Consider the following 25769-nt stretch of genomic DNA (forward strand, 5'->3'; position numbering starts at 1 on the left):
GACGTTCCTGGCTAGGAAGCCCGTGGCCTCCCTGGGTGGCGGCGCGTCCCTGAACCCGATTGGCCAGCCCGCCCGCCGGTCACCATTCCTCGGAACCAATCAGCCTCGAAGCCCTGAGTTGGTCGCAGCTGGCCAATGAGAGAGGGCCGTGGCGGTAGCGGGGCGGGGCCGTGGGGGTTGCAGCGTCACATGACAGCGGCGCTCGTGGGGTGGTGCTGGCGGCGGAGGCTTGCAGCGATCGCGGCGCGATCATGGTGAGCGGGGCGAGGCCTGGCGCTCGCCTCCCGCCAGCCAGCGGGGCCCTGCGCTGCACGGGCGGCGGCCCGGGGCCCCGCGTGGCTCTGGGAGGGGACTGGGCTGGGCCCAGCGCAGGCGGGAGGCGGCCGGCCTGGCTGCCCCTCCGCTGCCTCCCCGGGCCGGGGCTGCCCCCTGTGGGCTAGTGCTCCGGGGTGATGTGCCCGGAGGTAGGGGCCAGCCGGGCTCAGTGTGGCACCTGTGAAATGGGTCTAAGAGCGGTGGTGGGGGCAGGGGGTGCGCAATGGGCCCGCTTCTCTGCTGGTGCAGGGCAGAGGCTGCTTGCAGTGATGCCCACTTGGGGTATGTGTGTGAGGAGTCCTTCCAGGCCGGGGTGGCAGCAGGTCTGTGCTTGTGCCTGGTGTCCCCTGGGTGCCCCTAGGAGCTGGGCTGTGGCCAGTGCCATGGTGAGGGTGGCCTTGCTCTCTCTCATCCTGCCTACTGGCACCAGTTGCTTGGGATGCTCCAGCGCTCCTGTCTGCTGGGCCCGCAAGCACCTGCTGGGCAGGGGGACCCAAGCTTGGTCCGAGCAGGCGGATGGTACCGGTCTGGTTCTGTGCGTTGGCATTGGAACAGCCTGGAAAGGAGCCTCTTATTTAGCATGCAGGTTGCTCTTGCCGAGTTGTGCCCTTGAATTGCGTTGGGCAGAAGTCTGCCACCAGAGTTGCGATGCCCTCTTTTCTGTGTGGGCCTAGAATACCTCGAGTAGTTCTTACAAAGCTTATAACATAATGCTTTGGGAGGCCGACCTGTCTGTCTCTGCCGTGGCTGATTTTGGTGTTCTGTGGAAGAGTTGATGGGCAGCAAGGGAAAGACCTTGTTTTGCTGGCTGCTCACTTGGCAAACGAGACCCTGTTCTGTTTCTAAGCGTCTCAGGAGAAGGTGCAGAGTCCTGCAGACTGCTTACGGTCCCTGCTGCAAACCTGGTAGGATGGGTGGGAAAGGCGCTCACACTTTCACGTTGTGGAACTCGTGTTTCCTCTTCAAAACCCAAAGAAACTTCATGCAACAGAAGTGAGACAACAGAAGCTCTAGATACAACTCTCTCTGCTCCCTTTTGTGAAGGCCTTATGGTTGCTGTTAACTACATGATTGCTCAACATTTCGCACCGCGCTATATTTGTGTTAGTACTATCAGCTCCTGTACTGGATCCCTGGGGTCCGTCCTGTCCAGTATCCCAGTGTCAGCAGTGGCTTCTGCTGGAGAATGCAGCAGGAACTTGGCTGTCCTTAAAAAAGGCTGGGGTTCAGGCAGGTGGGTGACACAAAGGGCAGGTAACTTCCCAGCCCTAAGCACATTAAGTCCCATTATGGTCTCTAATAGCTAGATTGGGTTAAGCATGAAGTTTTAATATCCCTTAACAAAATCATAACTTTAGACTAGACATTCTTGATTATTTGGAGGTTGAAGGTGTCTTGTTGGCCTCAGTGACTTGTCATGGTAGTGAGTTCTAGACTTGCTTTACAAATGTGGAAAAATGTCTCTTTTATTTTCCACTTCTAATTTTATTGAATGGCATCTCTTTCTGATCTGAAAGGGGGAATAGAATTTCCTGATTTGTTTTCTTTGCCTTTCACCCCTTTCATTATACCTGCTACTCCTTCATACCATATAGCTTTCTAAAGCTCAGTCTTTGGAGTACTAGTTCTTAGTCTATATAACAACATGGAATACGTTTCCAAACTAGCTTTGTAGCTATCTGTATATCCTACATTCCAGGAAGAGTAGATGAAGAGATGCATCTTACAGTTGGCAACATACTAATCGTATTCCTCATTTAGGAGGGGTTTTGCCTGACCCTTTAAGTGAATTCCCATTAACTATGACAATAATGTGAGTTCACTAAAAAGACAAACAAAAACCCAAACAAAAACAAAAAACCTCCAGTATGGTATAGATAGTAGAAAAAACAGACTGTACTTTAGCAACAGCCCTGATCACCTGGAGACCAGGTTAAAGTGCATGTTTAGAAAAGAGTAGTTATTTACCTTGAATACACTCAAAATTGCTTTGTTTTAATTTACCTCTTTGATTTATCATCTCTCAGAAGATAAACTTAGTACTGCTTGATTTTTCTTTTGATTTTATGCACTATACTTAGTGTACTATATATGCTACAGTTCTGCACTTCACAATCTTCATGTATACTCTGCAGTTGTGATTCTTCTCTCCTCTTTCTCTCTCCTAAAAGCCTGTATCTTCTTGGGAACCTATGTTGTTGGGGGTGTTTTTTGAGGTAAAATAATCTGATGCATGTTCCACATGGCAAACTGTCTCTTCTTAATGGTTAATATAAACTTCTTTGTACAAGACTGACAAGGTTCTTTGGGTAAGTCCAATATCTTCTATTCTTTTACCCAAAGAACCTTGCCAGTCTTGTACAAAAGAGCTTGCATGTCCTTAGACCAACACGGCTACAGCCTATACCTTTGTACAAGATTTACATTTTGCCAGTCTGGAAATATGGTTAATATCCCTGTTTGTTAATTAGACCTAACACTCTTTTGGAACTGCCATTGGATAATGAAACATGTTTGCCAATGTGTTTTGCTTTTATTGCTTAACCTAGGAGTCAATAACCTTTGGGAGTGGGGAGCTGTTTTAATGGAGCTCTAGCCCAGGCTGTTTTCATGCTGCTGTAGACATTGTTTCTCCATACTTACATGGGCAGAGCCCCTCTTTTTGCAGGCTGAATCCAGCCTGGGAGCCATAGGTTGCTGACCTCCAAATTAACTCAAATATGTAAAAAATGTATGTGATGTCGAATTGGCTGGGCAGGAGCTGAGGCTTGTAAATTCATCATGACTAGCTCTTTTAGCTGCTCTGCAGAGTGGTTTCCATCTTCTGCTGTTCACAGCCAAAGATGATGGAGCTTGCTTTGCAATAGGGAAAATCTAGCTTTCAAACCCCAAGTCTGCAACCTTAAGGTGTAAGAAGAAGCCTATTCCTTCTCAAGTTTTATCAACCATGTAAATGCCTGCTGTTAAAGAAAGCTAGGACTTAAGCAACATGAATGATCTCAAAACACAAGCAATGGAAAAAAACTCCATCTTTCTGTGTTTCACTTCTATTTATTTATTTTTTTTTCATGTGATCTACATTTATTAAGTTCCATAGCCAGGTTTCCACAGATGCTAACAAAAAGCATGCTTGCCTTGTAATCTGTCACATCTATCTGGAAGTTCTATCATTTACTTCTAAAAAAGGACTATAGTGTTTCAAACAGACTCCTTGGGTGCATCCCCACAAGCATGCGTGTGTGTTTTCCCCGGGGGACAAATAGCAGTGCCACATATCTGCCATGTGCCAGTGTGCGCTGCTTGCTGTGCGTGGGATGGGGAGGCTGGGGCCAGCAACCTAACCTGGGGTCTGGGGAGCCTCCTGGGGCTGTAACAAAGTGATCCAGGTGCATGGAGGCTGGTTGGCAGCTGGAGCCTGGCCAGCCAGAGCCATTTTCAGGCGGTGCAGGCTGCAGCCATGTGTGCTACTCTGCTTTTTTTTTTATTTTTTTTAAGATACTGGGATTTTTCAGGTACTTAATTTTGGCTCCACGCTGCAAATATATCTAATGCGGAGAACCTCTTGACCTGCACCACGAATGTTTTTGTGGTGCCTCCAAAAGCCTTTGAGACACCACAGAATGCACCTTCCTACTTGTCTGGACGCACCACTTGTGTTTAGTGTGAATTTCAACTTGTGCATCACTGTAAGGTAGTTAAGGTTTATTTGTGTTTGTAACCTTCCAAGACACCCAGAGAGAGTCTTTGGAAACCTGAGGCAGAAGTCCTTCAGTTAATCAGGAGCTGGATGCTTGCTGAGGCTTAAAAATCTATCTCCATTGATCATTGCAATAGTGCAGGGATGTCTTTTTTCCTCCGTGACCTTTCAGGTGGTATAGGGCGAATACATAAATACAGAAGAAGCTCAGAGTGGTTGCATTAGGTTTCAGACCTTTTTCTGTTCATTTATTGGCTGTTGCCTAAACAAAGCAATAACCTCATTGTTATGCTCTTTGCAGTCTTGAATGCAGAAAACCTGCAACACTCACATGAATGTTCTGCAATTCTATCTTCAGATGCTAAATCAAAAGAGGAAGTTGGGAAGCACGTTCCCTAGTGTCACTACTGGTATTCAGTTAACTGTACTGCATCCAGGTCATCTTTGGATGTGGGAATTGTGGATTTATTTTTCCTTTCTTTATTTTTACCTGTTTTCATTCTGTGATGCATCGAGCAACGGATTTACAAGTTCAGATCTGTCTAGAAATGTATCTAGTTCCAGGTACTGTTACCAGGTCTTCAAATGGCTTATCTTGCAACGTACTGGCTGATTGTCACACAAACCATCTTTTGTGCTGGTTCTTTTTTTTTCTTTAAGTCCTTGTCAGTTTCTTTTTCTTCAGGGTCTGATTACTGCCCCCCACCACTTGAGGTGTCAAAGATGGGGTTCAGCTGTATTAAATAAGCTAATGGTCAGAAGCCTTTGTTGCTGTAGCACTGGAACAGTGACTTGTCGCAGAAGCTTTATTTTGATGAATATAATGACAATGGAAACTGTTTGTCTGGATCATCAAATTCTTACATCTTCCTCTTCAAGCTGACCGTGTTCATTCAGTAGTGTATTTGCTGCTGGAAACCAAAGGGAATCCATTTTCAGTTTGAGACCAGCATGCATCCTTTGTCTTGATTGACCATGTGCATAATGTTTACACTTTGTTGTAGACTGCAAAGATTGAAAAACAAACTGATTAGCCCATTAACATCTGCCTCAACAAATGCCCTCCCTGGCCCACCTTCCATAAATCCAACTTTTATTAACCAAAGCCCCTAATAATTGAGAAATCAACAAGAAGCAAGTAGACATCCAGTGAAAGAAATTACACTAGTTAGCCATGGCCGGTGATCCCATTTGTTTTTCTGTTCTCTCTGAGGCTTGAGAAAGCAAGCCAATAACCTTTATGTATTCACTGTTGTTGTTTTCTCAATTAAATATAAACATCTCATTTTGCAGATTTAAACTTTAGCATTGAAAACCTTTCAAATGTTTATGTGAATGTCTCTCATTCAGAATGAAATTGATGTTTAGAAGAGTGGCTTCCTTCTCTGGCCCCCCCTCAACTGTGAAGGCATGGAAGTAGAACGCATTGCTTTGTGCACCCATGTGCTACTAATTCAATATTTGCAAAGCTGCAATAGAAGTTAAATACAGTATTGAAACCATAAATAGGAGATAAAATCTGTGTCTACTGTTTCTACTTTGAAATGCAGCAATTCTGTCATTCTGGCATACCAAGTATCCTCCTTGCATGTTTTTAATTTTTTTTTTTTTTCTTATTTCAGGTCAAAGTTGTAACTATCACTTTTCATGCTTTTATCAGGGTAAAATTAACCTGTCCATTGCTATACCTGATCCAGACTATTTAAGAGTGCAAATTCCTTTTCAAAGGAAAGGACTGATGATTCATACTTTACTATAGTTTGGCCATAATATAGATTCAGGACTTACATGGTTGTTCATCCACAGCTGGCCCTCAAGATCAAGGGAGGAATACAGCTCTTGTAATTGCAACCTGTCTTCATGTGAAAGTAACTTATTTTAATTGAGGTTGCATGCTCACAAGAATGGGTACTCCCTTTTTAGGCTACCACCACTGCCCTCATACTTCTCTCCCCCCCCCCCCTTTTTTTCTTGCTTCCTCCCCCCCTTCTTTTCCTGCCGTAACTTCAAGCTCCCAGTTATTTTTTTTCTTCTCTTCCAACTATTTAAAAACAAGCAAAAAACCCCACCATGAGCCAGGGGAACAGGTCATGTTGCAAATTGAAAGTGTTAGCATGGGACTTTGTAGCTAAAGATCAAATGATGTCCATATCATGAAGCTGGCAGTGAGATCAAAGTCTGAGTCAGAAACCTTACATTTGTATGTGGAAGGCTACAGAGGATTTTTTTTCTTTTTTTTTCTTTTAAATAAGAAAAGGCTTGCTTGGTATCTGTTGGGAATGTTGTGTGTCATACACACCTATTGCTGTCCACAGCCTGAAAAGCATGTTTGACATTAGTACTCAGTAGTTGTTTTTTTTGAGGAAGCTTTTTTTGATTGGTTGAATTTATAAATATGTAATGGCATTTGTAACTTGTTTCAGGTAAAATGACTCAAGATCTGCCCTTTCTAATCTTTTTGTGAATGTATGACATACTGTAGCTTTTGCAGCAACACGCTGAAACAAAGAACCTGACTGTTAGAAGCCTCAGGCTTTCTGGAGTCTTACTTGATTTGAAGCATAATTCTTGTGGTGGTTTTATGTGTAAATGCATTAATTTCCCTAAACTACTGCATTTGCATAGACAAATCATTTTCACTTCTTATGCCTCAAAATTCATCTCTAAAATGCCTATGTTCTTATTACCTCAGTATCTTCCTATATAGAACAGTTGCCAGAAAGCCCTTTGTGGTAACATTAAAAGCATACCAAGTAATCACATTTGAGAACTGTTTCTCTTCCCCTCTTTACCTCACTCCAAAATGTGATGTTTATATTATTCTTGGACCCCAAAATACTAGTGCAAAGTGGGCTAAATCAGCTACCCACAGCTCCCTAAGTGTGTGTTCCTTCTGTAACTGTGGCCTGGTAGCTTAGCTTGATGGATTTTCATGTCTGTAAGAGGTTGTTGTGTTTTTACCCAGAAGAAAAAATCTGTTTTGCCTGTAGGACGTGACTAATGCTTCCCAGGATGCAAAGATGCTGTGAGAACAAATTTGTTAATGTTTGTCAGGTGGCCTATTACTATGGTAATGAGCATCCTATAAATCTAATGCAGGGCTACATATTTCAAAAGCTCAATATGCTTTTCATGGTGTGACAATACTTACAGTTGCACTGCTTCCATGTGAGCAGGAGCTTGATCTACACTAACTAATGCAGAATTATGAACATTTCATTTTAAAAATAGATCCTTGTTCCCGGAAGGGCAAAGACTGCTTTTGGAGTGTGAATGAGTACCATGTCTTTCTGATTCTGCAGATGGACCTGGTGTGACATCCATTACCCAGCATTACCAAGTAATAGCTGAATCCTGACTGGCATTAACTGCTATCAAGACCCTAATGGAAATTGATAATGCTGTCAAAATTCTTGTTAAGTGTGGTGTTACCTGTTTGGTGCAGCCAACAGCCTTCCACAAAAGGCATAGCCTGAAGTTAGGAAGCGAACTCAGAAACAAAGATGGAGACAGAGGAAAAGAGCAGCAGTGGACTCTGTCTTCTTTATTCACTGAAGGAGGCTGGATACACTGAATGGTGGAGAGAAGCATGAAAACTCCTTTCCTTTTACCCAAGGGCCTTGAGAAGAATAGATCATCATGTGTCTAGCATCTGTAGCTTACACAACACAAAGTGAAGAAAGGTTATGTGCATATGCATAGTAATAGGGATTTCTGTACTTTATTTATTTATTTATTTATTTTTTAAGTCTGTTCTGGGGAAGACCAAGTAAACAAGGCTTTTGCCATGTCTTGTTTGATCCCTTTGGAGGCCCCTATCTTCTCTTGTAGCCGTCCTTGGCTTCTTATCCTCGTGTTGCAGGTGACAATTTCCTAATTTTAAAATTGTGCAGGCTTTTCTAGGACTAGAAGCAGTCCTTTTCCAAAAAAGCCTTGCATTACATTGTGGGAATCCTTTATCTCCTGTTCTACTATATGAATAAGATAATAGCTAGCTAGTTCTCTTCTCAGCTTGGACAGAGCTTCATGTGTTTAATCATAATTATGAAGCATCTTTCCTTGGGGCCCTAGAGTTGATTTCTGCTTTAGCATCTTATATTAATACTGGAGACTGCAGGCTGCTTGGGAGAATATATCTGAAGGACGGGGAACATATTTAGGACAGGGTACAAAATATGCACCTTATATGCATCCGGTACATATTTGTACCTTGTCTTAAATATGTAAGGTCTCTGACTCAAGCTTAGTCTGGTGATGCTATAGGGGGACCAGCAATGGTGACCTGACCGTGCTGGGATTCAAAAAGATTCAGATATGCCATTTTGGGACAAGTGATAGTGGCTTGGTGCTAATTTGAAATGATACTATTTGTTTTTAAATCACTGAACACTGGTCAGAATTTGTTCATTAATCTGGTCTTGTTGTACCCGACTGCAGCCCTCCAAACATTGCTTTAGTTTTATTTGTCATTTATGTGCATGAAAATCAATTTTTTTTTTTCTTACAGTCCTGAATTTTAAATACTTTTCATTTGACTCTTTCCAAGCTGACAAGAAAAAGCAAATGAATGTTTCTAAACTTAGCTCAATCATGAAGGCAGTAAAGTACCAGGTTCTTGCCTTAATTTTGTTTCTGGAACAAGTTGCCACACATTGCCTGTGATGTTAGAAGCATGTTGTGTCATGCTGCATTGTTCATGCCCAGGCCACTGAGCAGGGAAGGGAAGGGGTTACTTGGTGGGTGTGCCTGCACATGGGCTTGACTGTGCAGTTGTAACATATTTCTGACCCGACTGTGCAGTAGCAGCAGTATCATGGTTTGTGCCTGCAGATGAGATGCTACAGCAACGTAGCATGTAGATGGGTCCAGTATGTGCATCTCTGTGTGTAAGACACAAGTTCGTGTGTGTGTGTGAATGCTGTGATGCAGAAGAACCCCAGTCATGGTCTGCCCCAAGCACTGTTATAATCCAAACATAGGACATGGATGGATTAGGGATGTAAATAGCATTTAAAAAAAATTTATCCATTTTACTTTCTCCAATTATTATATTGTTTAAATGGTTAACTGATGGCTCATACCCAGTTTTGTGACCTCTGGCAGGAATGGCCCTGGCCCCTTATGTCTTGACCATGCTCCTGGCACTGTGGGCCCCAAGTTGCTGGCAGGGAGCTGTGGGTGGGGGCCATTGGGTGCAGCAAAGCTACTAGCAGTCCCCGCTGAGCTGAAGACCTGCGGCTTCCTCTTTTCCCACATGGGCAGTGGTTGCGGTTGCAGATGGAGCCAGGGCTGTGGACCTCTCCTGTGCCTGGATCCTGCTACCCCTGAGATGCCAGGCCCCCGCAGGGGTTAGGTGTGGCTTTCCCACTACAGCAGTGAGACTCCACTTCACTGCTGAAGTGGGAAAAGAGGATCTTCTGGTGGTTCTGCCTGGCCCCCCTGCAGGGCAGTTTGGGCTTGCACCTCCTGCGCTTGTGCTGCTATGGCCCGGACCTGGCCGGCTCTTCTCTGTTGCTGGGTCAGACCCTTTTCAGCTTGGCCCTGGGGGAAGGGGAGGTCAAGTCCCAGCTGCATCCTTCCCCCTCCTGCCCATGGTGCTGGGGCTGCACAGGGCCTGGTCCAGCCCTGAGATGGGGCTTAGCGTGCAGCCGAGTCAGCTTAAGGCAAGGCCGAGTCTTAAGTCACTGGTGGCCCCCATGCACAGTAAGCACAGCCCCAGGGGTGGTGGCGCAGCAGCTCCAGCCTGGGAGGCTGATGTTGCAGCCCTTATGCTTCCCCTGGGAACCCTGCTGTGTCACCACCCCTCAGTGACCCTCCTGCTCCAGCTGCCATGGTGCCTCCTTGGGCTGAGCCAGGTGTATGTTCAGCCCTGCCTTGGTGATGGGCCAAGCCCCATGTGGCCCCAGTGCTGCTGGCAGGAGGGGGGAGGATGCAGTGCTCCCAGTGGAGGCTGCCCTGCTGGGACCAGGCCTACCCTTTCCCCAGGGCCAAGCTGGGAAGGGCCTGGACTGGCAGCACTTTAAAGCCTGCCAGGTCCGTGTCACAGTAGCACAAGTGTGGTGGGAGGCACAGGAAGCCATAGCCTTGCCTGGGCTCTGTCACTGCAGGGGGACTGGGCAGACCCACAAGTCTTATTACTGTGGCAGGAAGGCCCCACCTGACCCCTGTGGGGACCTGGCATCCCCCTCCTTCTTTCCCTCTCTGTGGCGGTGGGATCCAGGCATAGGAGAGTTCCTCAGCCCTGGCTCCTTCTGCAGCTCCAGCCCCTGCCCATGGGGGTTAAGGGAAGCTGTAGCTCTGTAGCCGAGAACGGTCCTCCTAGTATCTTAGCTGTACCTGCAGCTCCCTGCCAGGAGCTTGGGGCTGTGAAGTGCCAGGAGCATGGTGAAGACAAGGGGCTGAGGCCATTCCTGCCAGAGGTCACTCACTATACAGTAAATGGTAAGCAGTATAAATATAATTATCATTTAACTGTTTACATCTCTAAGATGGGTTTAGACAACAGGAGTTCAAAGGATGAGTGTAACAGCATTGTTCAGAACAACACTGCTGTCTGAGCAAGTCGGTGGCCTAACAATCTCTCTCATCATAGAAATGTAGGCATCATAGAAATGGGAGGACTTTCAGGAGCATAGTGAGAACTTCGTGGAAGTTTTATGGGAGGGCTCCTTAAGTGTGAAGAGCAAAAGCATAGGGGTGATTGTTTTGAAAAATTAGTCGGTGTTGGAAGACAGGCTTATTTGTGAGAGAAACAATGAGCCTTACTTGCAAGAACCTTCATGGCCTAGTTTTCAGTATAACCTATCAAAGAATAAGAAGAGCCTGAAGCATTATGCTGGGAGAATGATTTTGGCAGTAGTTTTTTAAATGGAGGAGTATGATTGCAGTGAAATAATCAAAACATGATATGACATCTTGGATGAGGTCTGTGGGTGGGTGGGTGGATGGATGGATGAATAGGAAAGAATTCATTCTAGAGAGGTTTATTCAGGTTTTTCCTGCGTTAGTCTGGAGGTCTGAATTAACTACAGTATCCAGGTTGTAGGTCTTGATGAGAAATAGAATGGCTGTATTCTCCTGGTAAAGTATCAAGGAGGACTTGGGATAAGCGGAATTAAGATTTCTTTTTGTCTCATTGAGTTTGAGCTACTGGTGAGCTGTCTATAAAATGATTTGAGAGGGGTCAAGATCTAATTTGGACAGACACAAATGAGTAGAGATCTAGTTTCTCTAGAAATGGTCTAAATGAGCAAGTGTGTTGCTCGTGAAGTGTGTTGCTCATGAAGGTGAATTTATAAGGTTGGATAGAACACTTGACTAGTCCTTGGCTGGTAATGTTATCCCTCAACATACATCTTTGATTGTACTTGATCCCTGTTTTGGGAATTTTGAGCCTGCTATCTATGGATATTGCACTAATGTGCCTACGAAAATGGATAGCAGGTTGAAAGTGACCAACCAAGAGCAGAATAGTCCTGCTTGAAGATTCTGGTTCGTGTAAGTAATTACTGAAACAACCACATCTAACTGAGCAGAACTTGAATCCCCACAAGGATGCTACAACCTGAATGTTCCTTTTGGTCCCGTGGTGTATAGTCTTGTTGGGCAATCCTAAAAAGATACTAATGTGCCAATTTGGCTATCTGTCTTCTCTTCTCCACAGTACAAGGGGAGGTCTGATAAGTCTTCAAATACCTGAAGGGTGATTTACAGAGAGGATGCGGATGGACTTTTCTTTGTGGCCGTAGGGGATAGGAGTAGGAACAATGGACTCGGGCTTCAACAGAAGAAATGTAGGTTTGAGACTAAGAGCAACTGCTTGACTATGAGTGTGGCTACACATTGGAGTAGGCTACCTAGAGAAATGGTGAACATTTTTGAGAGCAGATTGAACAGATACATGGCTGGGATGTTTTAGTTAGGGGATGGTCCTGCCTTGAGCAGGAGCTGGACTAGAAGATCTTGTGAGATTCCCTCCAGTCTTGTTGCTGTGAACCCAGTTGACACAACTCATAGATTTGCAGAGTGAAGATAGAACAGATTCCTTTCTAAGAAGAAGGTTTGGGTGGAGAAATCCTAGGTCTTGGTATCTTCCTGAACAGAGTAATCTGATGTATTGTTCACTGACATGAGTAGACGGGCACTTGAAGGTAAGATTTCTGAGGGAGATTCCAATGTTTTATGGGACCAGCCTGGCTGTGGAAAGCCAGAGGAGGTTCTATGGATAATACTGTAAAGATTTGATATATGCAAGAACAAACTATAAATTGTTATGGGTGTCTCTCTCTCTTCCCTCCTATAGCCAACAACACAGCAGTCTCCTCAAGATGAGCAGGAAAAACTCCTGGATGAAGCTATCCAGGCTGTGAAGGTGCAGTCTTTCCAGATGAAGCGATGTTTGGTAAGAACATGTCTGTCCCCCCCCCTCATCCCTGGAAATGCAATAAAATCTCCCGGTATGCTTCTGATATGTATGCAGGCAAATCAAATTCAAAACATGGATTTACTTGACTGAGGAAACATAGCCCCTTATGCATTTTGGCAGCAGCCCTTGTGTTGAGTAGAAGTGACTCTTCCAGCGAAGTGTGAAACTGGAGCACTTCTTGAATCAAATGGATTCTGCTGCAAAGGGAAATGCCGATAGCTGGCATTCTAGCAAAACTTCAGTACGTTTCATTCAGCATAAGGAGATGAGATTGGCATAAGTCTTAGGAAGCCTAGCATGGGTGAAGAACTGGTTTCATTTGCCAAAGAATTCTTAATGCTCGATAGTTGAATTTAAATATGAATTTGAGATGCTCTTGAATATACGACCACTTTATAGGTGTTCTCCATCATATTGCCTTGTGCCTATAGCCAAAGGGACTGGAATGATAGTATATTTGACATGGGTGTTTTCTTTGTTCAGGTTTAATGCTATCTTAGCATTTTCAAAACAGCCTTTGGAGAAATGCCAGCTAGGTATCTTTTTTTTTTTTTCCTTTTTAAACTGGCATAACTGAAAAATATTTGACAGAGTATTTGGAAATGGACATGCTTTCTATATTGATAAGACTGGAGTATCAGTGGCAGATTACTCCCTCCCCACTCCATACAAACACTGTAGTAGCTTGTTTTATGGAGATTTGTTTCTAGGCTCATGGATGTAGGGGCTGCCTTTCAGGGTGAAGTGCCAGATAATCATATATGGCATTATCTGTGCCTTTTTGTTTTGTCACTCTGCAATAATAAATCATGACTGTTTATAAGATTCTGCTATTTTTATTGCCAGGGAAGGGAAGACTAGAAGGGAATCCGGCCCAAATCCTTGCAGATGTTTGTTCTAATAATGAGAGCTCTGTTTAATCTGCTGGAGCAGGGGTGGCTAACCCACAGCACAAGGGGTGGCACATGGCAGATCCAGCAGGGGAGAACTGCAGCAGATTAGGGCAAGAGGGAGAGAGCAGAGCAAAGGGATTGCCCCTCTGAGGGGGTGGGGCTTATCTTGCTGTATGCCTTTCAAAAAGCTTGGCCCCAGTGTGCTAGACAGTACTTCCCGAACTCTGGCAGATTGCACACCACCACCAATTTAAAACTATATGCCCTTAAATACCATCAGATGGGGAGGGAGGTGTATGGGAGGCTTGTGAGGGGCTGTGGCTTTGTGGGGGGGAGCATAGGGTATGTTGGGGAGTTGTGTATGTGTGGGGGGGGGTGTGGGGGAACCCCCCTGCACCCTCTCCATGGTGCAGCAGCAGGTGCAGGTCCTCGGGGCACCCAGCAGAGCATGGCTCCAGCCAGCACTGCTCATCGTGGTGAGGGGTGTGTATCACTGGGCAGTCTATTGCTGGTTTTTCCTGCACTCGCCAGGCACAGGAGAGAAGCCCTGCATGCTGGAGCTGGCTGCCTTCTTTGCCCCCCCCCCCCCCAAAAAAAAAAAAAAGGCATCTGGGGCTTCCCTCCCATGCTGCGCAGTCCCGGTGGGGAAGGCAGTCCACTCCAGTGCCTGGGGCTTCCCTTCCATGCTCAGTGCGTGCGAGAGCTGCACGTGCACATGGGGAGCGCTGGCGATAGGCGGCCTGACAGGTTGTCTGCACGCGTACCACAGATGGGGAACCACTCTGCTAGAGCATTAGAGCTGTGCTTCACAACTCCACCAGCTTTACCTTCTGGCTCAATCTCATCATGAAGAGTTGCAAAGCTGTTTTGTACTGGTCTACAGGACAGAATTGATGCCCAAGTGTAAATAACTAAATGTTATCTTTATCAGCTCCTTGATGTTCTAGATCCCTAAACCAGGAAATGAAAAGGATGACATCTTCACTTTCTTTTGGAAAATCTAGTTTAAGTATCTCTAGCCTGGACCGGTCACTTAACTTAATTTGAAGCAGTTCACCCACGTAACGCCCTATGACATGTAAAATGGAAGGTGGGAAAATGACCTCACTTCTTTAGTTCAGACTATGTGGTTGTCTAGACTGGAGAATAATCAACACTGCTAATGGGTTTTTTCCCCATCTTGCATTTTGGTTTTAGGACAAGAACAAACTCATGGATGCTCTGAAACATGCCTCCAATATGCTTGGGGAGCTGCGGACTTCTATGTTGTCTCCAAAGAGCTATTATGAGCTTTGTATCTTTTGCAAGGTAATGGGTAAACAATTTGAGGCACTATATGTTGGATTCTATTAACTCCTCATGTCTTTTAGTTTATAATTCTTAGCAAAGCTGAAGTCTTGCTTAATACTGCCTTATTCAATGTTCTTTTTATTCCCTGTTAAAACTTCTCTGAAGTAGTCCATGATTCCTCTAGAAGTGTTTGCTGCTTTGAAAAATGTGAAGCAGCATAGGGACTACATAGCCCAGGACTCTTAACAGATCATTTTTGGTGCTAATGTACTTTATGGTTTTCTTTGGCTTGCATGGGAGTTAGAACTAACTAGTTCCTAGGCTTGTTCTGCACAGAAAACAAGGGAGTTTCATTTTTATCTTTGCATCAGTCCAGTTGTCTTAATCTATAAGAACATGGTGTAGATTAGGCAACAGCTGTTTGTCCCTTTTTTATAAAAGCTGACAGGTTAGTACAGCTAACTTCTTAACATGATCTCTTGAGCAAGGAAGGAACCAGGAAGTTATTTTTCATAATGCTGTTAATACAGGGTGATCATATCTCCCTGTTCCTGTAGTTTACTATTGTATTACAAGCATACCACTTAAGATGAAATGCTCCCATTCCTCCCTTCCCATTTTCTGCTTTGACTTCCTCTTCCTACTTCTGGTTTCCTTTCTCTGTACCCTTCCCCACTCACCCCAGGATGCACCTTCCTCTTTCTCTGTGGTAAGGAACTTCATTTTTCAAGTTTTTAGCTGCAGTGCTGCTTGTTAACCTCCAGTTTCATGCATCAAAGTTTAAAAAAAAAAAAAAAATGCAGTGTTCAGTCTCATTGGGGTTTTAAGCCTATTTGGGGCATTGTGTTTATCTGAATACACTTTGAGTCATCCTTAACCAAAAGCAAAAAGATATGGCTATTTCTGATGAACTGCACTACCTGGAAGTATACCTGACGGATGAGTTTGCCAAGGGGAGGAAGGTGGCCGATCTTTATGAACTAGTCCAGTATGCTGGTAATATTATCCCAAGACTGTAAGTAACTGAGAATGGAAGACTTCATGAATGAATGTTGCTTACTACAACTTTGAATCTAGCAACTCTTTTAACCTGGAAACTCTTCTCTGATCGGGATTTCAGGGTCCTGAGGTAGAAAATCTTCTAGTCTAAGGCACTGGCCAGGGTTCTACTTGAGATTCTTAGGCCACTGAATATGGTGCCTATTACAGCTAGCTAGCTATGCTGTGTCCTGTGGTATTGTACAAATAACTTAATAATTTTACAAAATTGGCTGCATTGGGTATTGGCCTGATGGGGCCGATTTAATTTGGCTGATAAATGCTCATGCTGCGTGCAGCCGCAACAGAGCATGGAGCGGAGCCGGCAGCATGGAGAGCTGCCGGCAGCTGGTCAGTTGGAAAGGTGGGGGCAGATCAACACTCTCACGGTGATGGGGGCAGGTGCTGCCCGGGCAGGGTTGTGGGGATAGAGGTGCAGCTTGTGGTGGGTGGGGGGGCAACTCCCACCACTGCTTGCACCCTGGGTGGGGCTGTACCCCCTCCTCCAATCTGTTCGGGGGGGGCTGGAGCCAGTGCTGTGTGGCTTTTGGCAGGAGCTGGGCTCAGGGGGTGCCAGTGGCACTGGGAGGGGCTGCAGCCACACCAGATTTTGCCACTGCTCTGCTTGTAGCCCTGCTGCCACCAGGCACAGCCTGGATCCATATCTTTCCTCCACCTACACACTGGGAAGAGCTGAGGCTGCGCTGAGCAGCTGGTGGCAGCTGCACAGAGAGAAGCTGTGGTGAAATTTGGGGTGGCTATAGCCCCTCCCGGTGCTGCTAGCACCCACTCCAAGCCCAGGACCACCAAGAAGAGTCACACAGCACTGGCTTCAGCCTGCCTGCCCACCCTGCGCAGAGCTGGGGGCACCCCCCCCCCCCCCCGCCCTCCCGGGGAACTGCCCCACCATGAGCCGCAGCTCTGTCCTGTGTCCCCACCTAGGCAATGCCTGCTCCTGCCTCCCTCCCTCCCTCACTGCGGAGACGTTGATCCGCCTCCCCATGCCCCTTTCCTCCCCCTTCCCTTCCACCACAACAGATTTACCACCTGGAGGTCTCTGTATTGGATCATTATCAGCTGATATGCCTCCTTAAATATCAGCTATTGGTATCGGCCCCCAAATTCTCTATTGGTGCACCCTAACTACTAAGGTATAGTTCACTTGAAACTAGTGCAAAGTGTATGTATTAATGGTTATACGTACTTGGCCTTCCTTACCTCTTTGTTGGCTGAAGCTGTAGTCTTTCCTGAGTGTATTCTTCTGCCCATGTGGAGCCTGTAATACAGGTCTCCAGGTACAGAGCGCTGGCAAAACTGTTTTCTTGTAAGATTAGGACCTTTAGGAACCCCCGTGCAGCACAGGTGCTGAGCACTCCCAGTTCTACTTTAAGCCACTGAAAGTGTGAACTTGTGGTACTTGGTATATGGCCTCACAGTTATTAACTTTTCCTAAGGCTTTTTCAAGTAAATCCTTACATGCTCTTGTATCTTGGTATCGAATAAGGGAATGAGTACAGGGTTAGTCATGAGAAGCTTGATTACAGTCCTCCTAGGCTAGTATTTTGTAGTGTGCGACTCTTCAGTAGTTTCACCTTTGTATTTTTCCTAATCAGTGGAAGATGCTTCTTCTCCACTATCCTAACAGGCATGTTGGGAGCATTGATAAGCTAGCTTTTACAATGGTTTTGATATATAAAATACTCTAATAAAGGTCAACTATTTATTGCTACCAAAACATACTGTGTCTTTTTATCGCTCCCCTCATGGTAAATGCTAAGTGACGATTCACTTAAATGCTTACATTTTTATATACCCATCCTTTCCAAGAGTCTTGATAGGGTGGAGAGGTGGCAGAAGCAAACATCAGCCCCTAAACAGGCTGTCGCTTTTTATTTAAAGTTTCAATACAGAGGTTTTTTTCCCCCAGTAACACCTAATTATTTCATTATGCTTAAATCCTGTATGTATTAATCAACCAGATTCCTTAATTCTGTTTTTCTTTTCTAGCTATCTTCTGATAACAGTAGGTGTTGTTTATGTCAAGTCCTTTCCTCAGTCCAGGAAAGATATTCTGAAAGATCTGGTCGAAATGTGCCGTGGTGTACAACATCCTTTAAGAGGCCTGTTTCTTCGAAACTATCTTCTTCAGTGTACCAGGAATATCCTGCCAGATGAAGGCGAGCAGACAGAGTAAGAGAAATGTGATACGATGGCAGGCTGGCTTCTTCTTGAAATGAGGAATATGTGGATAACTTTTTTCCCCCTTTTTGTTCTGCATTCTCAAGGTGTGAAATGGGCACACGTTTCTCAACTACTGGTTGTTTGGATAGACAATAGAGAAATCTTGTCTAGTCTTTAGCTTGGCTCTAAACTTCTCATTTTGTTTTTCTAAACATGTATAATCTGGCTCACTTTTTAAGCTTTGGGTGGAAATCTCACTTCTGAGAGTAAGAGGGGGCAAGTACTTTTTATTATTCTTAAATATATTTGTAATGGAAACAAAACCTCTATCCTCCATTGTAGTGAGGAAACCACTGGAGACATCAGTGATTCAATGGATTTTGTGCTGCTGAACTTTGCTGAAATGAACAAACTCTGGGTGCGAATGCAACACCAAGGACACAGTCGAGATAGGGAGAAGAGAGAGCGGGAAAGGCAAGAACTTAGAATCCTAGTGGGAACAAATCTGGTTCGCCTTAGTCAGCTGGAAGGTGTTAATGTGGAACGATATAAACAAGTAAGACGTCTTCACTCTAAAGCTTCCTTGTATCAGTGTTTGCTGTTGATTGTATTGTTCAGAATAGTACAACCAAAAAATATAGCAATACGAGTAAAATAAGATTACCCAAAGATCTGAGACCTGTTCCATCAGCTGTTTGGATAATTGATATGTGTATGTGTACTCAAAGTGGAAGTTCTTTAATGAAGATTTAAAGCTGTGCTAAGAGATGCTGTGTATGTGTAAGCAGTGACGAACGGCGTCACGAACCACTACATTGAACTAAAGTGAGAGATTTCTGTAGACATGCCCATTTAGACGGCTGTATTACATTTCCAGTAAGATGGAAGCTGTGAATACTAAAATGGAAAATTTAATCTACAGCATTGAATTACGTGGCATGTAGTGACAAGACACTAACCTTTGACCTGGAAGTCTAAACTTTTTTTTACATGGCTAAACACTAGAGAAACTTTAGGAAATGTATTTGAAGTTTCATGATTTGTTTTAATTGTGTGAAATGAGGATGAACAAAGGAAAAAATGCAACACCCTTTGTTCCTGTTGCAGATTGTTTTGCCAGGGATATTGGAGCAAGTGGTAAACTGCAGGGATGCTCTAGCTCAGGAGTATCTCATGGAGTGCATTATACAGGTAAGCTGAGGAAGGGGGAAAAAATAGTAAATGTAAGTGACTATTTTGATCAGTTTATGGCTTGTGAGGGGTGGGTGGTTGCATTGTGCAGCTCTTGGGACCAAGTCATTGACTTGTGTAGAAAAATGTAGACATTCGATACCATCGGTAGAATTAACTTGGCCTCTTTTACTGAGCTATAACAGTCACTTGCGAAAGCTCTTAGAAGCTCTTCCTGTTCTATAACGGATATCAAAGTATTCATCTTGTATGTGGTTTTAGTCACTTGACCATCTTACTGCTGTTCACCGCCATCATGCTGCCCTACCTCTTTTTCTCATTGGTGTTGGGTTGGTCCTTTTTTAGTTCAGGGCTCTGAGACTTCTGGGTGGTGTCTTGACCCTTGTTTCCTTATGCTGTTCTCATAATCTGGTGTCTGGTAGATCAAATGGCAACTTGTGGGCATGGGTAGAGGAGTGTGAGGTTGGCTGGCTAATTGGTTTGTTTTTTTTTGTTTTTTCCTGTCTACACCCAAAGCTTTTAGTATATAGTCTCCCTCCTTGTTTTTCTGTCACAGATGGTCTAAGCTTATTGAACATTTAAACTGAATGATGGGAACAGGTTTGCTAGAGTGCTGAACTATTCCTTCATTTTATTATCATCTGTCCACTCTTCTTCTACTTCTTGAGTCTGTTTTGAGAAGTGAGGACTCTGGGAGTAGTCTCTCTTGCACATCATGAAACATTTGCTATGCATTTATTTCCTTTAACTGGCAGTGGTGTTAAAGCTCAAGATATGAGTAATGGCATACACACACTTGGTAATTTTTTTACATGGATTTTTAGGTTTTCCCGGATGAATTTCATCTCCAGACCCTGAACCCTTTCCTCCGAGCCTGTGCTGAGTTGCACCAAAATGTGAATGTGAAAAACATAATCATTGCTTTAATTGACAGGTGAGTCTGGGGAAGCATTTTGTTGAATAAATATTGGCTCTGTAGAATTTACAGTGCTAAGTAGTCTCAGTGCAAACAGTTTGTGACCTTCTAGATGCTTGGTCCTTTTAAAAAAAAAAAAAAATCAGACAGCATTACAAATTCAAACTGCATTGTTTCCATACTTTTAACTCCTGATTTTATAATTAAAACTGATGAATAACTTCTTTTATCTTAACAGATAGGATAATTACATATGTTGCTTTCGTTGATTCCCTTCAACACTGATATTATTTCTAAAGAACAATTGTTTTTGTTTTCTTTGAACTCTTGCTTTTTGCAACTTCCAAAGATGTTGCAAGAGTTGATTTGTCTGCTGTAAGAATTGATACAACCTTGTGAATCCTCACTGAATAATTTCTTGGTTATTCTTGGGGAAATGAACAAATGAAGCTAGCTACATAATTGAGAGCTCAGATGTGGTCTCATGAACCAGAGCAGCAGCCACATTCAGCCTTGGAGCTTGTATTTTTGCAATTATGCCTCTCATGCAAGTCTCTAGCATTTCCTTATATATGTGCCTTATATAGCACCCTGCCCTTTTAGTCCTAAATACATGTCATGCAGGCTGAGGAGGAAACATTCCTTTGAGGAGGCAAAACATGCTTCGTTTCACAGACTTGTCTTTGAAATAAGCTTTTTCCCTTGGTTTTCTATTCATAATTGTAAATAGCTATGATTTTAACTTTTTCTTTTATTCTAAATATTCATGCTCAGAGTACTTCATCACAAAAGTTTTGTTCCATACTATTGCTCTTCATAGGGGGCAAATCAGTATTCTCCATGCTGTGTATAAACACTTACTGCAGTTACAGTGCTGCTGGAAGGTGGATTTTCCAGCTTATAGCCACATCAAAATTATATATTTTGTGTGGGTGTTTCTCCCAGTTCTAATGTATGCAGGCACCTGCTTTGTCTCCTTATGTTCTTAACGGAAGAAGAGATCTTGAGAAACTAAGTCCTTCTAGAGCTAAGTATACAGCAAAGATAAGTCATAATACCAATCTGGTTAATATACTGGTTTGCCTCATCTGTCTGATGCTACCTCCTAAATCTGACCCCCACCCACACCCCACCTGCTTGGAGATGGTTGTCATTCAGACATGAAACAGGTATTCACCTGACCAAATTGGGTTGTTGTGGCCTCAAGGTCTTTCCCCTCACTGCCTGTTCCATGGTTTTTTGTCATAGGAACTTAGTTTTCCTTACAGCCCTCCTTCCCAACTGAGGTCCTGACTTGTAATAGCTTGCACAGTCTGGACTGGGAGATGGCAGACCAGTTTTGGGTTGGCTTTTTTTTTTTTTTTCAGGTTAAGGTGATCCCAACTTTGAATACAAATCTGAAGATTCGATGCTGATTCAGAGGATCAGCAATTCGGCCATAGAAACAGCTTTAAGTGTTTTTTATCATACCTCAAGGTACCAGGTACAGCTTGTGAATGCTGCATTGCTGGGGCAGATGGAACGTCCCACAGGAACTTGGCGGTGAACCCAAAAGTAGACTGGAAATACTTCCAATCCACTTCCTGGTCCGCTGTGGAGCGTGTGGCCCTCCCTGCCCCCGCATGCCCCCGGCTTAGCAATTGGCTGCATAGGGGACCCTGGGTGCCCCCCCAGATTCAGGAGGCACCAGTTGCTGAGCTGGGGGGGCCCCCTGGCATGCTTCCCAGCAGGCCCAGAAGTGGACTGGAAGTGCTTCTGGTCCACTTCTGGGTCCACTGCTGAGTGCTCTGGGGACTCCCCCCCCCCCCCCCTGTGGGACGCTTCATCCACTCCACCATCTCAGCATTTACGAGCTGCCTGCTACCTTGAGGGGCATAGAAAAAACATTTAAAACGGTCTGTGTCCAAATCGTTGAATCTCTCTGAATTGATTCGAAGGGTTCAATTTAATTTGGAGAGATTAAAGGGTCTCCTGATTCGATTCGGATTTGAATTGGGCCGAATCTCCACCAAATCGAATTGGGGACCAAAGCTCTTCGCACAGCCCTAATATAGCATTATGGGAAACTGGGAGGTGCTTTTGGTGTTGTATCAGTCATGTGCAGGCAAGACCCAGCTTTATAACATGCTTATTTCTGCCATGAATTGATCATTCAGTTGGTTGTCCATTTCTGCATCTTGATTTCAGTCTGGTTCTGGAATACCTAAAGTGCAGAGGGAGGTGTGGAAGGTTTAACTTTAATCAATTCCCTATAATCAGACCTTGCACAGATTGTCAGGCGGATTAGTAGCTTTGGGTCCTCGCTGTGTCAAATTCTCTGTGCACAGTGGGTACAAATGTGGCTTTCTCTGCAGCTGCCCAGGATGCTGTTAGACTCTTCTGAGTCTCTGAACATGCTGCTTTTTTATATATGTTCTGTTGCCCTGGATAATTGCCTTGATGCCACAGCAGGAACAAGGAGGGAAGGTATCTTGGCTTTTGAGTAAGTGTCACAACTAGCACAGCAGAATTGTTGGCAACCTCACAGTGTATGGGTGGGTTGACTCCAGGCTTATGTGGCCCTGTCACTTCATCGGGAGCAATTCATCCTGGTCATTCTGTCTCTTCTAGAACTCTGAATAAAACTTTGTTTTTAAAAAAAGGTTTAACCTTGTGTATGACTATTGATGACTTGCCACTTGGGGGTAGGGGTTGGGTGTGTAGCTTTTTCTTCCAGGCACTTGTATTGTGAAGCATTTGAATGATACTAAGCAGCGTTGGTGAGAGCCTGGTGCTGTAGTGCTGCCCCATAGCAAGGAAAACATTGTTTTGCTCCTCTTAGAGCTGTCTACCTTTAGCGATTTTTAGCTGTAAATTGGCGGGTGGGGTATAGGGGTAGGTGGTGTGAGCATGGCTTTTGATTTCTCCTTCATATATAGCATCAGGAGTAGGCAACCTATGGCCTGCAGATCAGATCTGGACCATGAAGAGACTGGATCCTGTGACAGCTCAGGGAACTGACATCCAGTTCCATCCACAGCTGCAGAGGATGTTTCCCCAGAGTCCTGTTGCCTGTCATGTTCAGTTTTATTCTCTCTGCCACAGCAGTGGTGGTAAATCTACGGTCTTAGCACCTCTCTCTTCCGTCTGTTCCCTTCATGGCTTCTGCTGACTTGAGTGGGGGGGGGGCAGGTTGCAAGCAGCAGTCTGCAGTAGCAAAAAGGTTGCTAACCCCTGATCTAGGTATTTCTAGTGCATGTGTCAGATATTAATAGATACTGCTCCTTTGTTGCTCCTGTCTTTGGCAGATGTATGTTCTATTCATAAACAAACCTGGCTCTTTCACACTTGGAGACCCCCTTTTTTACTGCTTGCACAGGTCAAAGGTGCTGATCTGACTTCAGCTTCAGAAGTCAAATGTGTGCGTTACTAGCAATCTAACTTATTTCCTAAACACTTTTCTCTAGAAGCTACTTCAAAGAGGAAATAAAACAGTGGTTGTCTATACTGAGCAATGCCTTCTACACAGAACACACAACATGAAGGGCTAAATCAGAATATAACTGGAGTATGGCTGTCCTGGTGTAAAGGAGTAGGATACATGCATGCAGTATCCATGAAATGTGAGGAGATCCAAACTTGAGTTGCTTTCCTCTCTTTTTGCAGACTAGCTTTATTTGCACACCGTGAAGATGGTCCAGGGATCCCAGCAGATATTAAGCTTTTTGACATCTTTTCACAGCAGGTGGCTACTGTTATACAGGTGTGTTCCATTCTGTACTTATTCAGTTGTTTAGTAGAAAGTTCTTTACAAGCCTCTTGTGTCTAACTTCATGCTGTTTCAAATTCCAGTCTAGACAGGATATGCCTTCAGAGGATGTAGTGTCGTTACAAGTATCACTTATTAACTTGGCTATGAAATGCTATCCGGATCGTGTTGACTACGTTGACAAAGTGTTGGAGACAACTGTGGAAATCTTTAACAAACTTAATCTAGAACAGTAAGTGAACTTTAACTTTCTGCAACAACCATGTGAAGTCAAGTTTTACTTTTCCCATCAAAATACAAAACCAAGACACCTGCCACACAATCTTAAGATTTGTTTTCCAGCCAACAAAATGTGTACTGTTGCATAGATTTCTGACCTTGCCATTCATTGAGGGTGAGTGTGGCACCCTGTAGATTGGCTTCTTTCAACTGAATCTTCCCCAGAAATTAAGACGTCTAGAATAAATTAGGTGCATTTTTTTTTTTAATTTGTCTTATACAGGTGCTTTAATGGTCCTGATGAGTATATAGCTTTCTGATTTATGGTGTAGATATTCTAGACTATTTCTAAGGAGATGCAAATTATATATAATTATTTTTCCTCGGATCAAAACATGCAGTTCTTTATAGCATTTTAGTTAGCAGTGGTCCCCACACTGTTTTAGCCTATTAGCAACTTCATACTTGGCTCTCCCTGCCAACATTGGTTCAAATTCCAGTTTACTCTCATCTTTAGCAATGTCATCATCTTAGTTTGAGGATCACAGTTATAGAAACAGAGTACTCAGTGTCTGAAAACTATTTGGAGTTGTGTACGTGGCTTTTTTCCACTTAGATTTTTATTGTTCTTCATATTGAGCTGAAGAGTGTTTGTTTTTTATTTTTGCTGGGTCAGTTCATGGTGATAAGTGTCACTGAACAGAAGTTGCTTAAACAAAACAACCAAACCCTGTTTCTCATAGTCAGATGATTCTTCTACACTTGGATTCACACCCCTTTCCTTCTATAGCTCAGCTGTACCTCTGGCCTTCCATTACACAGCTTCATAATGATCTAATGATGGGTAACATGCTGTTATGAGTAGCCTTCCTTGTGCCTGTGATCAATCCCTCCACAGCAATTTTTTTTTTTCCTTTTCCTGTTTCTCATGATCATTATGGCCATAATACTACCCCACTACTACTGCTATCTCAGTTTGGAATTTGTCTTAACTTATACCTTAATTGCCATCAGGCTCTGTGTAGAGGGTTTTTTTTTCTGTCTCACTATAGCAAGTGGCTGAACATACATATTGCAACATGTACACACAGTGACACTGTCTTGTTAGGAAACATCCATTTCTAGCATCTGCTGCAATGTTTTGAGTTTTAGTATCAATCAGTGTGTATGAAAATATCTATTTTCTAATCGGTTTCTTCTTTTTTCTTTTTCTTTTTTTAGTATTGCAACAAGCAGTGCTGTTTCAAAGGAGCTAACTAGACTTTTGAAGATCCCAGTTGATACCTATAATAATATCCTCACAGTGCTGAAATTAAAGCATTTCCATCCACTCTTTGAATACTTTGACTATGAGTCCAGAAAGAGCATGAGTTGTTACGTGCTTAGCAATGTACTGGATTATAACACTGAAATTGTCTCTCAAGAGCAGGTACAAAATAGTACAGTTAAATACTGTCATGAACCTGGATGTTTCCAATTATGTTCTGGCTGTGTAGCTGAAGAGTGGGGAAACGAATGCAAATTGATATCCTGTTTGTCAGATGCACCTTTCTCCCCAACAGTTCCGATTTTTATCTGACTACATCTTACCATATTTTTATATAAAACATGTACCTTTTTACTAAATGCTGAGAATATAGGTGCACATTAAGTGAGGAAGTACAGGTATAACATTTTCTGTATCATAAAACATTTCTGGGGGAATGCTAAAGTTATGCTATACATGATCATGCTGCCACTCTCTGTGGAACATGCTGACCTCCTAAGCTGCTGCTGTTGCTACTCACTGTTACTAGAATTTCAAGGATTTTTTTTTCTTTATTCTGCCTTTCAGGCAAGGTGGTGCGTATTATAAG

General features: G+C 43.8%; 1 protein-coding gene across 2 annotated transcripts in view; it reads left to right on the plus strand.

The window, feature by feature from the left end:
- Nucleotides 1–153: 153 nt before the first annotated feature.
- VPS35 (VPS35 retromer complex component) overlaps nucleotides 154–25769 on the plus strand; it is a 43231-nt gene continuing 17615 nt past the window's right edge. The window contains exons 1-12 of one of the 2 annotated variants that reach the window (XM_014603365.3): nucleotides 187–254; nucleotides 11676–11805; nucleotides 12315–12413; nucleotides 14528–14624; nucleotides 15512–15635; nucleotides 17666–17848; nucleotides 18182–18395; nucleotides 18947–19030; nucleotides 19855–19964; nucleotides 23592–23688; nucleotides 23778–23926; nucleotides 25135–25342. In XM_014603365.3, the coding sequence (XP_014458851.1) occupies nucleotides 11779–11805; nucleotides 12315–12413; nucleotides 14528–14624; nucleotides 15512–15635; nucleotides 17666–17848; nucleotides 18182–18395; nucleotides 18947–19030; nucleotides 19855–19964; nucleotides 23592–23688; nucleotides 23778–23926; nucleotides 25135–25342 (1392 nt within the window). In that variant the 5' untranslated portion in view covers nucleotides 187–254; nucleotides 11676–11778. Of the gene's footprint in view, nucleotides 255–11675; nucleotides 11806–12314; nucleotides 12414–14527; nucleotides 14625–15511; nucleotides 15636–17665; nucleotides 17849–18181; nucleotides 18396–18946; nucleotides 19031–19854; nucleotides 19965–23591; nucleotides 23689–23777; nucleotides 23927–25134; nucleotides 25343–25769 lie in introns of both variants that reach the window. The other variant, XM_006272269.4, reaches the window with a different exon arrangement.

Source organism: Alligator mississippiensis, chromosome 10, assembly GCF_030867095.1.
Source record: "Alligator mississippiensis isolate rAllMis1 chromosome 10, rAllMis1, whole genome shotgun sequence".
NCBI lineage: Eukaryota > Metazoa > Chordata > Crocodylia > Alligatoridae > Alligator > Alligator mississippiensis.